We start from the raw sequence: 15,646 nt of genomic DNA on the forward strand, positions 1-15,646 counted from the left end.
AGGATTTAATTTTTCTTACTATTACATTAGTTTTTGCTTAAAAAAAAAACTTATTATTCGCATGAATTTTGTGTAATGCCATCCCACCCTTCCTCATTCTTGTCTTCTCCCACCTCCCTAATTAGGGACCTACTACAGACCTTGACAGAAGATGAGCTGCACACTCTTGAACGTAACCTCTGTATATCCCAGGATGGTGAATTTTCTGCTGATCCAGAGGTACCCTCTACCATTCCTCCATCTGTAGTTCCTGATAAACTCGTTCAAGATAAATTGTGTGTAAAAGCTGAAAATACAGACGCTGAACTTGCATGTTCCATGCAGTATGATGAGGAGGAGCTGGAACAGCTTAACTTAATGGTACACAGGGTGGGGGATGAAATGTCCTGTCTGCTCTCTCCTCCAAGTGTGTGCCAGTCACCAGCTCACAAGACTGTGCTGAAACACAACCGTAACCCAGGGCTCTCGGCAACGACATCATACCTTGAGCTTTCTGGCGTAAGGCGTGAAGCTGAAGAAGAGGAACGGGTATTTTTCATGGATGATTTGGATGGAGCAGCTGATGCCTTTGCTGGAATGGACACACCAGGAGAATCACTTACTTGGGCTGATGATTCTTGTCCACCTAAACAGGAAGGCAAGTTGCTTCTTCCACATGAGGACGCAGGCATGGTGACGGAGAGTTGTAATGAGGAAACAGTCGAAGCAAAAGAGGTACCGCACAAACCAAGCAATAACAATTCACTACCTCTGCAAGGACAAGCCAACCAAAAGGAAAATAACACAGCAGAAATGTATTGTAACTGTTTGGATGCATCTGAATCCAGTTCTTACCTCAATGGTTGGACTGCAGGTACTGATGTACAACCCAGTGAAACTGCAGAAAAAATAGCACATAGGACAGGTGGAATGAAAATTTCTGCAACTGTTATCTTTAACCCCAAATCTCAGTGTCTCTCTTGCTCCTCTGAAGCTGAGAGTGTAATAAATTGTGATTCTGTCTGCTGTCAGGTTTCTTCAGATGACTCCCCAGTGCAAGGCCCTGCTGACATGAAAAATGAAGTAAATCGTTGTGTTCACCGTGCTGCCACTCAGGATGGTCGAGTTTTCAACAGTTCTGAACCAGTGGATGTCAATTCATTGAAGGAGCCTGTAGATGTTGGGGATTCTAGTTTATCTAAAGAACAAGGTCAGCAACATAAAAGCAACTGTGCATCACCTTCACAGGAGAGGATAGAAAATGAGATCCCAGGTGGATCATGGACAGAAAGGGCCATCACCAAACGGGAGCACAAAACCTCAAAATGCAAGTGCCTGGCACAATCCTCAGGAAAACACACACAAGAAGGAGGGCAACAAACAGAAATGGATGTGTGTTGCCAGCAGCGAAAGATGGAAAGGAGGAGGCAGCCAATTGGAGGGAAGGAAACTAAAGAGGAGCCACATGTTAAAGGCCATGTGGTAGATGATGAATTGGAGGAAGATGGGAAGGTACAAATTGTTTCTGACCTGTCGGAGGGCCACAGAACTAAGCAGAGGTAATTTCACTTCCTGCTTATAAGTGCTCCAATTATAGGTTGCATTTTTGTTTGTTTGCTTGGGTGGGTGGTGGGGGTGTTGAGATGGGTAAGAGCTTGTCCATGGATCGCTCGTGAACTTTGTTTGAATGTTTCTAGTGCACAGTAATTGTAGTTGTACTTTTGAACAGAATTAATCCAGGCATATGCTATATAGTCAGTGTGCTTTAATATTATCCCGAGATCACCATGCTCAGGAAAAGTTTATAACTTTGAATAAAGCATTCCCCATTTTTTCTTCTTTAATTAAATCCTTATTGATTTTCTACATTAATTTTAGAGAGTCAAGTAGATAGTGTCATGGGATATAATTGACTTTGAATTCAACTTGCCTAGGATCAAAGTCCTTATACAGGATCCAAAACTCCTGTTCAGCACAGTACTTATCCTACTTGAGTGTGGTTTTTTTTGAGGTTATTATACTGATGCTGATTATACTTGCCTTAGCATGACTAAGAATTAAATTTAGCATATGATATTGCAGATGGAGTGCACAAACACTCTATTCAAGATTGGAAACTGGGAAATCATCTGCAAGTTTATCATTTTACAATTGGTGGTTGGCATTGAAAAGCATAGCTTTTAACTTAAGTGCAGCAAACTATGAATATCCTTCAACTGTTGAAAGAGTGCCTTAAAGGTCAATAGTTAACATGCAATCATCCCTTTTTAAATTGCATTTCTGACACTACATATTTGAGTGCGTTTTCTGCTGCCATTCAAATACTCTTCTTTTGTTTATTATGAGCTACCAGTGAATGACTGCTGGGGAAAATTGAGAAAGAAGGTTGACTGCCTCATCACTGCCTACTTCGTAAAGAGGCTGAACGTTTAGGTGTCTGGTCACTGATATGATCAAAGAAAACGAGACTAATTTCTATAGTTTATATTGATTAATTTCATATATTTGTATTAATTGTTCATAGGCCCAGCTATCTTCAATTGCTTCATCAATGACCTTCCCTCCATCTCTAGGGCGGAAGTGGGGATGTTTGCTGATGATTGCACAATGTTCAGCAACATTCATGACTCCTCAGATACTGAAGCAGTCCATGTCCAAATAAAGCAAGACCTAAACAATATCCAGGCTTGGGCTGATGAGTGGCAAGTAAGATTCACACCACACAAGTGCCAGGCAATGGCCATATCCAACAAGAGAGAATCTAATGATCACCCCATGACATTGAATGGTATTACCATCACTGAACCCCCCCTACTATCAACATCCTGGGAGTTACCATTGACCAGAAACTGAACTGGACTAGCCATATTAATACTGTGGCTACAAGAGCAGGTCAGAGGGTAGACATCCTGTGGCGAGTAACTCGCCTCTTGACTCCCCAAAGCCTGTCCAACATTTAAAAGGCACTGGTCAAGACTTGTGAAAGAATACTCTTCACTTGCCTGGATGAGTGCAGCTCCAACAACACTCAAGAAGCTTAACACCATCCAGGACAAAGCAGCCCATTTGATTGGCACTCCATCCACAAACATTCACTCCCTTCACCACCGACACACAGTAGCAGCAGTGTATCATCTGCAAGATGCACTGTAGGAACTCACCAAGCCTCCTTAGACAGCACCTTCCAAACCCAAGACTACCAACTAGAAGGACAAGGGCAGCAGACACATGGGAACACCATCGCTTGGAATTTCCCTTCCAAGCCACTCACCATCGTGACTTGGAAATATTTTGCCATGCAAGCTGTGTGGATGAAAGCAGGGACTGCAGGGAGGATGAGCGAACTGACCACAGCACTGTGGTAAAGGGGGGTGGAATTAGGAACATAGTAGTGGTAGGGGACAGTATAATTAGGGGGTTAGATACTGTTCTCTGCAGCCTTGAACATGAGTCCTGAAGGCTGTGTTGCCTGTCAAGTGCCAGGGTTAAGAACATCTCCTCAGGGCTGGAGAGGAATTTGGAGCGGAAGGGGAGGGATCCAGTTGTCGTCGTCCATGTTGGTACCGACGACTTTGATAGGACCAGAAAGGAGGTTCTGCTGGAAAAATTTGAACAGTTAGGAGCTAAGTTTAAAAAGCAGAACCTCCAAGGTGGTAATCTCAGGATTGCTACCTGAGCCACGGGCAAACTGCATAGGGTAAATAAAAAGTCAAGGGGGTTAAATGTGTGACTCAAAGATTGGTGTGGGAAGAATGGGTTTCAGTTCATGGGGCACTAGCACCAGTACTGGGGTAGAAGGGAGCTGTTCTAGTGGGACAGTCTTCACTTGAACCGTGCTGGGACCAGTGTCCTGGTAACTAGGGCTGTAGAAAGGACTTTAAACCAAATAGAGTTGGGTTGGAGAAGGGATACATGAGTTTAAAAAGCAGAAGGATATGACAGCTTTGCAGGGCAGCTATTTCGGTAATGATACCCAGAGTGTGATGGGAAGGGACAGAATGTACAAACATAAAATAAACAGCAGTGAATAGGATCAAAGGGGGAAAAATGGTTAAAAAGGCAAAATGAATGGCTCTTTACTTAAATGCACACAGCATTTGGAACAAAATAAATGAATTATTGGCACAAAGAGAAATTAATGGGTATGATCTTATTGCCATTACAGAGACATGGTTACAAGGAGACCAAAGCTGGGAACTAAATATTCAGGGGTATGTGGCCTTTCAAAAGGACAGGCAGGAAGGAAAGGGTGGCAAGGCAGCTTTGTTAGTACGAGATGGAATAAGTATGATAGCAAGAAAAGATCTTGGATCAGAAGATATAGAATCCATATGGGTGGAGGTAAGAAATAACAATGGGAAGAAGACACTGGTGGGATTAGCCTGTAAGCCCCCTGACAGTAGCTATACTGTAGGATAGAGAACAAGTCAGGGGATAATGTAAAAAAGGCAGTACATTAATCGTGGGTGACTTTAATCTTCATATAGATTGGGGAAAATCAAATTGGCAGAGGAAGCCACGAGCAAGAATTCATAATGTATTCGGGACAAGTCCCTAGAACAATATGTTGTGGATCCAACCAGGAATCAGGCTATTTTGGATCTGGTAATGTGTAATGAGGTAGGTTTAATAAATGATCTCAGAATAAAAGATCCCCGAGGAAACAGTGACCATAACATGGTAGAATTTAGCATTCATTTTGACAGTGAGAAGCTTGGGTTGGAAACAACTGTGCTAAGCTTAAATAAGGGAAATTACAAGAAATGAGGGCAGAGTTGGCTTCAGTGGACTGGGAATGGAGTTTAGCAGAAAAGACAGTTGATGGACAATGGCAGACGTTTAAGGAAATAGTTCATGACTCACACCAAAGATATATATCCCAGTGAAGAAGAAGGATACTAGGAAGGGGGTAAACCAACCATGGTTAACCAAGGAAGTTAAGGATAGTATCTAATTGAAAGAAAAAACATACAATGTGGCAAAGGTTTGTGGTAAACCAGAGGATTGGGAAAATTTTAAAAACCAACAAAAGATGACCAAAAAAACAGTAAAGAGAGAGGTAATAAACTTTGAGAGTAAACTAGCATGTGATATAAAAACAGACAGCAAGAGCTTCTTTAACTATATAAAAAGGAAGAAAGAAGCCAAGATGAACATAGGCCCCTTAGAGAATGAGGCTGGGGAAATAATAATGGAGAAGCAGGAATTGGCAGAGGAGTTGAATAAATACTTTGCATCAGTCTTCATGGTAGAAGACACGAATAACATTCCAAAAAAACTAAACAATCAAACGGTAAAAGGCGGGAAGGAAATAAATACAATAACCATCATGTGAGAAAAAGTGTTAGGGAAACTGATGGGGCTAAAGTCTGAAAAGTCACAATCACAGTGCTGAAGAGGCCCTTCGACCCATTGAGTCTGCACTGACACGTGAGAAACACCTGACCTACCTACCTAATCCCATTTACCAGCACTTGGCCCATAGCCTTAAATGTTATGACGTGCCAAGTGCTCATCCAGGCACTTTTTAAAGGATAATTCTGTTTTTGTTTTGGATTTCCAGCATCCGCAGTTTTTTTGTTTTTAACTTTTTAAAGGATGTGAGGCAACCCGCTTCCACCATCCTCCCAGGCAATGCATTCCAGACCGTCGCCACCCTCTGGGTAAAAAGGTTTTCCTCTCATCCCCCCTAAATCTTCTGCCCCTCACCTGAACTTATGCCTCCTTGTGACTGACCCTTCAACTAAGGGGAACAGCTGCTCCCCAATCACCCTATCCATGCCCCTCATAATCTTGTACACCTCGATCAGGTCGCCCCTCAGTCTTCTCTGTTCCAACAAAAACAACCCAAGTCTATCCAACCTCTCTTCATAAATGTTTCATCCCAGGCAACATCCTGGTGAATCTTCTCTGCACCCCCTCCAGTGAAATTACATCCTTCCTATAATGTGGTAACCAGAACTGCACACAGTTCTCCAACTGTGGCTTCACCAAGGTTCTATACAACTCCAACATGACCTCCCTACTTTTGTAATCTATGCCTCAATTGATAAAGGCAAGTGTCCAGTATGCCCTTTTCACCACCCCACTAGCGTGCCCCTCCGCCTTCAGAGATCTATGGACACACATGCCAAGGTCCCTTTGTTCCTCAGAACTTCCTAGTGTCATGCCGTTCATTGAATACTTCCTTGTCAAATTACTCCAAAGTGTATCACCTCATCTCTGGACTTGATGGATTGCATCCTAGGACATTAAAGGAAATAGCAACAGAGATAGTGCACTGATGGTAATCTTCCAAGAATCCACAGATTCTGGGAAAATCCCAGAGGATTGGAAAACCGCCAATATAGCAACCTTATTCAAAAAGGGAGGGAGACAAAAAAACAGGTAACTATAGGCCAATTTGCTTAACATCTGTCATTAGGAAAATGTTAGTCTATTATAAAGGATGTAATAGCAGAGCATTGAGAAATGCATAATATAATCAAGCAGCGCAGCATGGCTTCATGAAGGAGAAATCATGCTTGACAAATTTATTCGTATTCTTTGAAGAGGTAACAAGCAGGATAAACAAAGGGGAACCAGTAGATGTAATATATTTGGATTTCCGAAAGGTGTTCAATAAGGTGCTACACATAAGGCTTCTTAATAAGATCAGAGCCCATGGTGTTGGGGATAGTATATTACCATGGATAGAGGACTGGCTAACTAATAGAAGACAGAGTTGGGATAAGCAGAGCCATTTCGGGGTGGCAACCTGTCATGAGTGGAGTGCCACAGGGATCAGTGTGGGGGCTGCAATTATTTACAATATATATTAAAGACTTAAATGAGGGAAGTGAATGTACAATCGCCAAGTTTGCGAGATGATGCAAAAATAGGTGGGAAGGCAAGTGGTGAGGATGACACAAGGAGTTTACAGAGGGATATAGACAGATTAAGGCAGTGGGCAAAAACCTGACAAATAGAATATAACGTGGGAAAATGAGGTTATGCACTTTGGCAAGAAGAATAGAGGAACTAAATATTATTTAACTGGACGAAGACTGCAGAAAGCTGCGGCACAGAAGGTTTTGGGGTTCTCATTCATGAATCACTAAAAGCCAGCATACAGATTCAGCAGATAATGGAAAAGGTGAGTAGAATGTTGGCCTTGATTTCAAAGGGAGTGGAATATAAAAATATGGAAGTCTCCCAGCGCCAGTTAGACCACACCTAGAATACTGTGAACAGGTTTGGTCCCCTTATCTAAGGAAAGATATACTGGCATTGGAGGCAGTCCAGAGAAGGTTCACTCGGTTGATCCTGGGGATGGAGGGATTTTCTAATGAAAAGAGGTTGGGCCTGTACTCATTGGATTTAGAAGAATGAGAGATGACCTTATTGAAACATATAAGATTCTTAGGGGCTTGACAGGGTGGATGCTAAGATTCTGTTTACCCTTGTGGGAGAGTCTAGGACTAGGGGGCATAATCTCAGTCAGGTGTCACCCATTTAAGATAAATGAGGAGGAATTTCTCCTGAGGATAGTGAATCTGTGGAATTCTTTACAGCAAAGGGCTGTAGAGGCTGAGACGTTAAGTATATTCAAGGCTGAGATAGATTTTTAATCAGTAAAGGAATCAAGGGTTATGGAGGAAAATCAGGAAAGTGGAGTTGGGGATTATCAGATCAGGGGATGGGCAATAAATGCTGGCCTAGCCTACGACACCCACACCCCTTGAATGAATTTTTAAAAATCTGTAGCATAGCTCACAGGGAAATTTTTATAAATTGGAATTAGGTTAGTCAAGGAAACCGGGACCATAAGACATAGGAGCAGAAATTAGGCCATTCAGCCCATCGAGTCTGCTCCGCCATTCAGTCATGGTTGATAAGTTTCTCAATCCCATTCTCCCGCTTTCTCCCCGTAACCTTTGATCCCCTTACCAATCAAGAACCTATTTGTCTTGGTCTTATATACACTCAATGACCTGGCCTCCACAGCTTTCTGTGGCAATGAATTCCATAGATTCACCACTCTCTGGCTAAAGAAGTTTCTCCTCATCTCTGTTCTAAAAGGTCTTCCCTTTACTCTGAGGCTGTGCCCTCAGGTCCTACTCTTTCTTACTAATGGAAACATCTTCCCCAAGTCCACTATATTCAGGCCTTTCAGTATTCTGTAAGTTTAAATCAGATCCCCCCTCATCCTTCTAAACTCCATCAAGTATATACCCAGAGTTCTCAAACGTTCCTCATAGGTTAAGCCTTTCATTCCTGGGATCGTTCTCGTGAACCTCCTCTGGACCCTCTCCAGGGCCAGAACATCCTTCCTGAGATACAGGGCCTAAAATTGCTCACAATATTCTAAATGTAATCTGACCAGACCCTTATTAAGCCTCAGCAGCACATCCCTGCCTTTATATTCTAGTCCTCTCGAAATAAATGTCAACATTGCATTTGCCTTCCTAACTACCGACTCAGCTGCAAGTTAACCTTAAGAGAATCCTGGACTAGGACTCCCAAGTCTCTTTGCACTCCAGATTTCTGAATTCTCTCCCTATTTAGAAAATAGTCTGTGCCTCTATTCTTCCTACGAAAGTGCACGACCTCTCACTTCCCGACGTTGTATTCCATCTGCCACTTCTTTACCCATTCTCCTAACCTGTCCAAATTCTTCTGCAGCCTCCCCGCCTCTTCAATACTACCTGTCCCTCCACCTATCTTTGTATCATCTGCAAACTTAGCCAGGATGCCCTCAGTTTCTTCATCTAGATCATTAATGTATAAAGTGAAAAGTTGTGGTCCCAACACTGACCCCTGCCGAGCTCCATTAGTCACGGGCCGCCATCCTGAGAAGGACCCCCTTATCCCCACTCTGCCTGCTGCCAGATAGCCAATCTTCTATCCATGCTAGTACCTTGTCTCTAACACCATGGGCTGTTATCTTACTGAGCAGCCTCCTGTGCGGCACCTTGTCAAAGGCCTTCTGGAAGTCCAAGTAGATAACATCCATTGGCTCTCCTTTGTCTAACCTACTCGTTACCTCCTCAAAGAATTCTAACAGATTTGTCAGGCATGACCTCCCCTTGATGAAACCATGCTGACTTTGCCCTATTTTATCATGCACTTGCAAGTATTCTGAAATCTCACCCTTAATAATGGACTCTAAAATCTTACCAGCGACCGAGGTCAGGCTAATTGGCCTGTAATTTTCTGTCTTTTGCCTCACTCCCTTCTTAAACAGGGGGGTTACATTAGCGATTTTCTAGTCCTGAAGTTGCTCATATTCAGTCCAGGCATATGCAAATTTGCCCCAAAACGCAAGTCCAAGCTATCAACTTCTAAATTGATTGTTTCAGATTGCTTGGTTATTTGAACAACTGATTTGACCTGAATGACTGCCTTCTGTGTTTGTTGTGAAATGATTTGTAGATCTGATTTCCCTTGCTAGATAAGCTTAGCATGACTCGTCAGACAAGGGTATCTATCACTTGTGACGAGAAAGTTTTGTGCTTGTCTGGTGTACCGGTGCAATCAGCCTACTCCACAGGAACATGCAGTGTTTTTATTTAAACTGAAGAAATGGCCTGTTGTGTCTCAGCATTTCCTTTTCCAAGTCTTTCCTGCATTATTTTGTGTATTGTCAATATGCATGCCCAATGTACATGTACAATTGGACCATTGGGTAATTGGCTGGCAAACGTTCACATGTCACAAATGACTCAAAACTAAAAGTTTCCTTTGCAGATTTTAACATGCATACAAACAAACATAGAATTAGGAGCTGGAATAGGCCATTCGGCCCATTGAGCTGCTCCACCATTCCATGAGATCATGGCTGATCTGATTGTGGCCTCATTCCACTTTCCTTCCAACCCCATATATGTTTTGGTTCCCTTGTCAATCAGGAACCTACCTAGTTCAGCCTTAAAAATATTCAATGACCCAGCCTCCCCCGCTATCTAGGGAAGAGAGTTCTAGAGACTCATCACCCTCAGAAAAAATATTTTTCCTCATCTCATCTTAAATTAGAGACCCCTTATTTTTAAACTGTGTTCCCTAGTTCTAGTCTCACCCACAAGGAGAACATCTATTCAGCATCCACCCTGTCAAATCCCCTCAGGATCTTATATATTTCAATAAGATCACCTCTCATTCTTCTAAATTCCAATGGATACAGGTCCATCCTGTCCAACTTTTCCTCGTCGGATAACCCTCTCATTCCAGAGATCAGTTGAGTGAACCCCCTCTGAACTGCTTCAAATGCAATTACGTCCCTTGGGAAATAAGGAGATCAAAACTGTACACAGTACTCTAGATGTGGTCTCACCAAAACCCTATTCAACTGTAGCAAAAATCTCTATTTATATTCCATTCCGCTTACAGTAAATGACAACATTTCATTTGCCTTCCTAATTAATTGCTGTACTTACATACTAACGTCTCTTGATTTATGTACCAGGACATGTAACCAGATCCCTCTGTACCATTGGGTTCTGCAATCTCTCCCACTTTACCTACAAACATGCAGGAGCAGGTCATTCAACCCTTCAAGCCTACTCCATCATTCAATAAGATCATGGCTGACCTAGTTGTGCTGCTTTCCTATTCTTGCTGCCAAGTGGACAAGTTATTTTCCCATGTTATACTCCGCCTGCCAAATTTTTGCCCATTCACTTAACCTACCTCTCTCCCTTTGCAGGCTCATTGTGTCCTCTTCACAACCTACTTCCCTACCTATCTTGGTGCCATCAGAAAATTTAGGAAACCATATATTTGATCCCATCATCCAAATCATTAATATAGGCTGTAAACTGTTGAGGCCCTAGCACTGATCTCTGGGGCACTCCACTTGTTACATCCTGCCAACCCAAAAATGACCCATTTATGCCTATTCTCTATTAGCTAACCAGTCCTCTAGCTATGCTATTATGTTGCCCCCTACACCATGAACTCTTATTATGTGTAGTAATCTTTGATTTGGCACTTTGGTCAAATGCCTTCTTGAAATCCAAGTACAGCATAGGCCAGAGGCTAGGAATCCTGTGGTGAATAACTCGCCTCCTGACTCCCCAAAGCCTGTGCACCAGTTTAGTCCCTATGATTTCTCAGCTATTGCCACTTTTTCATCCATAAAAATTGAGAATGAAAGCTGTTCTCAGTGGTAAGAAAATTATCCAGGTGATCCAAGCATATTTTATCAATAGAAAATATATATATCCATAAGTTTCAACACAAACGGGTCTTTCAGTTCACAGTCCATGTTGACGTTAATCTTAATCCTCATCCAAATCACATTTATCCACTCGGTTCCCATATCTCTTTATCCCCTTTACTTTATCCACCAATCCAATTTAGTCTTAACTGTTGACATGGTTTCTGCCTTAACCACTGATACTGAATGCCACAACTCTGTGTAAAGAGGGTTCTCCTGTTCTCTTATTTAAACCTTTTGTATTCAATCCTTTATGGTTCCTCATTCTTGACCCACCAGCTGAAAATAGCCTGCTTCTATGTACCCTTCTCTACCCTTTATAATTTTGCCCACTTCTATTGCCTGTAATCTGTTGCAACAAAAAAAAAACCCAATCTTTCAAGATATTCTTTGGATTTGAGTCTTCTTAGTTCTGACAGCATCCCAGTGAATCTGCATTGTACCATTGCCAAAACTGAAATACCTGAATGGTGGAACCAAGTATTGCACACACTACTGAGAGAACTTAAGGTTGAAGAAAGGCCTCATCGTTACCTTTTCACTTTTATTTTTATCTTTTGCTTTTGTCCCTTCCCAATGGAGATGAATTCTACTACCTTTTTCCTCAACAGCTTTATCAACCCGAGGTATCATTCCAATTTTGTTTTCTTCCTTCTAACCATTTTTAAAATTTGTTTGCTAACCTCTCGTTACATACCTCTTTATCCTTTCTTGTAATCTTTCATGTAGTACCTTGCCCTACAATCCATCCTGGCTTTCCTAAAGTTCAGCATACACTGCATTTCCCCATATTCCATGACTGTTAGCTCCTCCGTTTTCATGGCCACCCCCTTGACCTTGCCATCTCATGGCCTTGCTCGTACCAATGTATCAATTACAGATAAGGCTATCTCTATAGAACTGTGCCATTACGTCATTATATGCGTCTCCCTATCCCTTCCGCCAAAATGCATTCTCTGTTAAGTGCAACCTGCCAATTGCCTGTCCATTCTGCTAGCCTACCTACCATATGTTCTGTTACAATCTATTGCTATTATCATCACTGCCACACCTTCAAGTTAGATATTATTGTCAAATTTTGAAATGTATCCTGTACTCCACCATCCAAGTAATTTATATATAGTAAAGAAAGCAATGGTTCTAGCACTGATCCTTTGGGAACACCACTGCCTACCATTCTTGAGCCTAAAAAAGAACGATTTACCAGGACTCGCTATTTTCTTTCCCAAAGCCAATTTTTTTATCCAAGCTGACAGTGATCCTCCAATTCCATGAGTCTCAATTTTGTTAATCAACCTTTTTTGTGGTATTTTGTCTATATGGATTTTAAGAAAGTGTTTTACCAAAGCTACCATATTGCCTTCCTCTCTGTTCATCAAAAAATTAAATTAGATTGGTCAAACACAATTTGTTTTCTTGTTACTGGTTAATCTCTACTGTGGTATCAAGAAATGGCAAAGAAGCTTCTTGTCTGCTGATCAAATTAGAAAATGACAAGGTAAGCTCATTGTGCATAATTAAATATTTCATTATCTAGCAACTTGGGTTTCCCTAATTAAAATAGCATTTTACATCATAAGCCAAGTCAAATTTGAAATCACCATTGCAGACCTACTAATTGTAAAGTAGCAAAAGAATTCAGTTTTAAAGTTAGAGGATAACTGAGATCAGCATTTCAAAAGGATAGCAATCATTTAAGTATGTGAATTTATACAGCAGTAATTTTGTGTTGTTAATGTTGTGCATTTTGAAGTATTTCCAGCAGTACAGAAACCTTAAATAAGAACATTGCTGGAAATACTCAGGTCTGGCAGCATGTGTGGAATGAGAAACAGAGTTAACAGTTCAAGTCGAACATGACTCTTCAGTTATATTTGACTTGAAATGTTAACTTTGTCTTCCCCTCCACAGATGCTGCCAGACTGGCTGAGTATTTCCAGCATTTTGTGTTTTTATTTCAGATTTCCAGCATCAGCAACATTTTGCTTTTATTATAGTACAAAAGCCTTGCCTTTTGGGTTCAAAAATGTAATCAGGCAGTTAGCCTCTTGGGTGTAATTTTAGAATAGCTAATCATATTTTTACACTCTCGCTTTGAAGTAAAAGACATCAAAGAATAATAAGGCTGTGATTTCTGCATAAGCCACAAGTAAAAGATCAACTCTGAACATTTCAACTGTGTGGAGAGGATATTCAGGACAACCAAAGAGGAACTGTTGAGTGCTGCATTTAATTTTAATTTCTAAGTGACACATTTTAAATTGGATTTCCTTTATCAAGTGGCTATTTGCCCCTCCAAGCCTACTCCACATTTTATTGTCCATTTATTGATTCTAGTTTAATTCAGTTTAGTGTTTATCACTATGCATGTATGTGACAGCTTGATGATAAAACAGTGTAATCTAAAGCAGTGGTCCACATAGTATGACACAAACGTGGCCCCATGACTTGATGTAGAGCTAAGCCTCAAATCTGAACTTGGATGATGGGAAAGACTGAGGATACTTTTACACTTCCTTGTTCTCTGGGGCCTTTGGAAAAGAAACTCCATGTGCATTTAATTTCTAGTTCTGTTGAAGGGTCATGAGGACTCAACGTCAACTCTTTTCTTCTCCGCCGATGCTGCCAGACCTGCTGAGTTTTTCGAGGTAATTCTGTTTTTGTTTTGCATTTAATTGTACATGGATGAGTGGGCTGAGACATTTGATCTTTCCACTTGAGGGAGTCCACCGCCAGGGCCCATAAATGTAAAATACAAAACTAAATGCAGCAGAAGAATGGTTAGAATGTGGGACCTTTTACCACGTTGAGAGTAGTTAGGCGAATGGCGGAGATGCATTTAATGGGAACTAGCTAAACACACGAGGGAGAAAGGACTGGAAGGATATGCAGAAGGGGTTAGATGAATTAAAGTAGGAGGAAGCTTGGCTGAAGCATAAACACTGGCACTAGTTGGGACAAACAGCTTGTTTTTATGCTGTATATTCCATGTAACTCAACTAAAAATTTAAAAGGGAAAAATGAGAGAAAACTAACCTGCTATTTAACAGAACATCTAACTGAAATTTACTGTTTAAATTTCTAAACTTCATCCAGGCTTAAGCAGGTTTATACAAACTCTCCACTGGAGAGCAGTTGAAGTTAGTTAATTTAGGAAACCAACTTAAACTCTTTTTTTTCTGTACCTGGGGCTGAGCTAAGTCTTTAGTTTCAGAGTATATAAATACAGGCCTCTCAGTGCGACTTTGAACAAGAGTGCTGGGAGTTGGGGAAGGAGGTGCTCCTTTGCTTTTTCTAACTACTTCACCCTATAGAAATTGGTTCTTACTCTACTACAGGGGAAAAAGCTAGCTGTTTGGTGAGTGGCTGGTAAATGGTTAAGACTTATTCTATTCCTGATGTTTAAAATAGTATGCAAGCTGGTGGTAAGGTTAATAAAATATATAACAAAGGACAATAATTAATTGAATAAAATAATTGAGTAGTTAATTAAACACATTAAGAATGGCAGGACAGGTGATGTGTCATGGCTGCAGCATGTGGGCACTCCTGGATGCCAGTGTGATGCAGGGCAAACACTGTTTGTGGCTCGAGGAGCTTTGGCTCAGAGTCATTGAGCTGGAGCCAAACTGCAGACACTGTGATGCATCAGGGAGGGGAAAGTTACCTAGATGTTTTGTACCAGGAGGCGGTCACACTCCTTAGGATAGGCTCTTCTGATTTGGTCAATGGTCAGGGACAGGAGAGCGTGACTGCTAGTGGGGCAGGTAAGAAGACCCAGAGGGCAGGTGTCTAGGACCCTCAGCCTTTGCAATTATCCAACAGGTTTGAAGATCTTTCAGTTTGTATGGATGAGATTGGGGGCTGCAGGATAGCTGAGCTGACTGGCCATGGCACCATGGTACAGGAAGCCAATCAAGTGGGAGGAGCAAAAAGGAACACAGTGATGGTAGGGGACAGTATAGTGAGGGGAATTGACACTGTTCTCTGCAGCAAAGGGCGAGAGTCTAAAAGGCTGTGTTGCCTTCCTGGTGTCAGGGTTTGGGACATCTGCTCGGGGCTAGAGAGGAACTTGCAGATCCAGAGGGGGAGGATCTGGTGGTCGTGGTCCATATAGGTACCAATGACATGGGTAAGACTAGGAATGAGATTCTGCATAGAGGGTATGAGGAGTTAGGCACAAGCTAAGAGCCAGAACCTCAAAGATAATCTCTGGATTATGATCCAGAGCCACGTGCAAATGGGTTTAGGACAATTAAGATTAGAGAAATGAATGCACGGCTCAAAGGCTGCTGTCAGAGAAGTGACATCCGGTTCATGGGGCACTAGCAACAGTACTGGGGAAAGTGGGGGCTGTACCATTGGATAGTCGACACCTGAACCATGCTGGGACCAGTGCCCTAGTGAGCCGCATAACTAGGGAGGTAGAGAGGATTTTAAATGATATAGTGGGGGCAAGCAATCAAATTT

General features: G+C 41.8%; 1 protein-coding gene across 7 annotated transcripts in view; it reads left to right on the plus strand.

Moving 5' to 3' along the window:
* The window catches only part of zfyve28 (zinc finger, FYVE domain containing 28), a 259,216-nt gene that overhangs the window by 180,181 nt on the left and 63,389 nt on the right, over positions 1-15,646 (plus strand). For 4 of the 7 annotated variants that reach the window (XM_041186011.1, XM_041186012.1, XM_041186013.1 and 1 more), the window contains exon 8: positions 126-1,538. The exons of 1 other annotated variant lie outside the window; for it this stretch is intronic. In XM_041186011.1, coding sequence (XP_041041945.1) covers positions 126-1,538 — 1,413 coding nt within the window. Of the gene's footprint in view, positions 1-125; positions 1,539-15,646 lie in introns of those variants that run through there. 2 more of the 7 variants (XM_041186015.1, XM_041186017.1) reach the window with 2 other exon arrangements.

The sequence above is a fragment of the Carcharodon carcharias genome, chromosome 4 (genome assembly GCF_017639515.1).
Source record: "Carcharodon carcharias isolate sCarCar2 chromosome 4, sCarCar2.pri, whole genome shotgun sequence".
Taxonomy (NCBI): Eukaryota; Metazoa; Chordata; class Chondrichthyes; order Lamniformes; family Lamnidae; genus Carcharodon; species Carcharodon carcharias.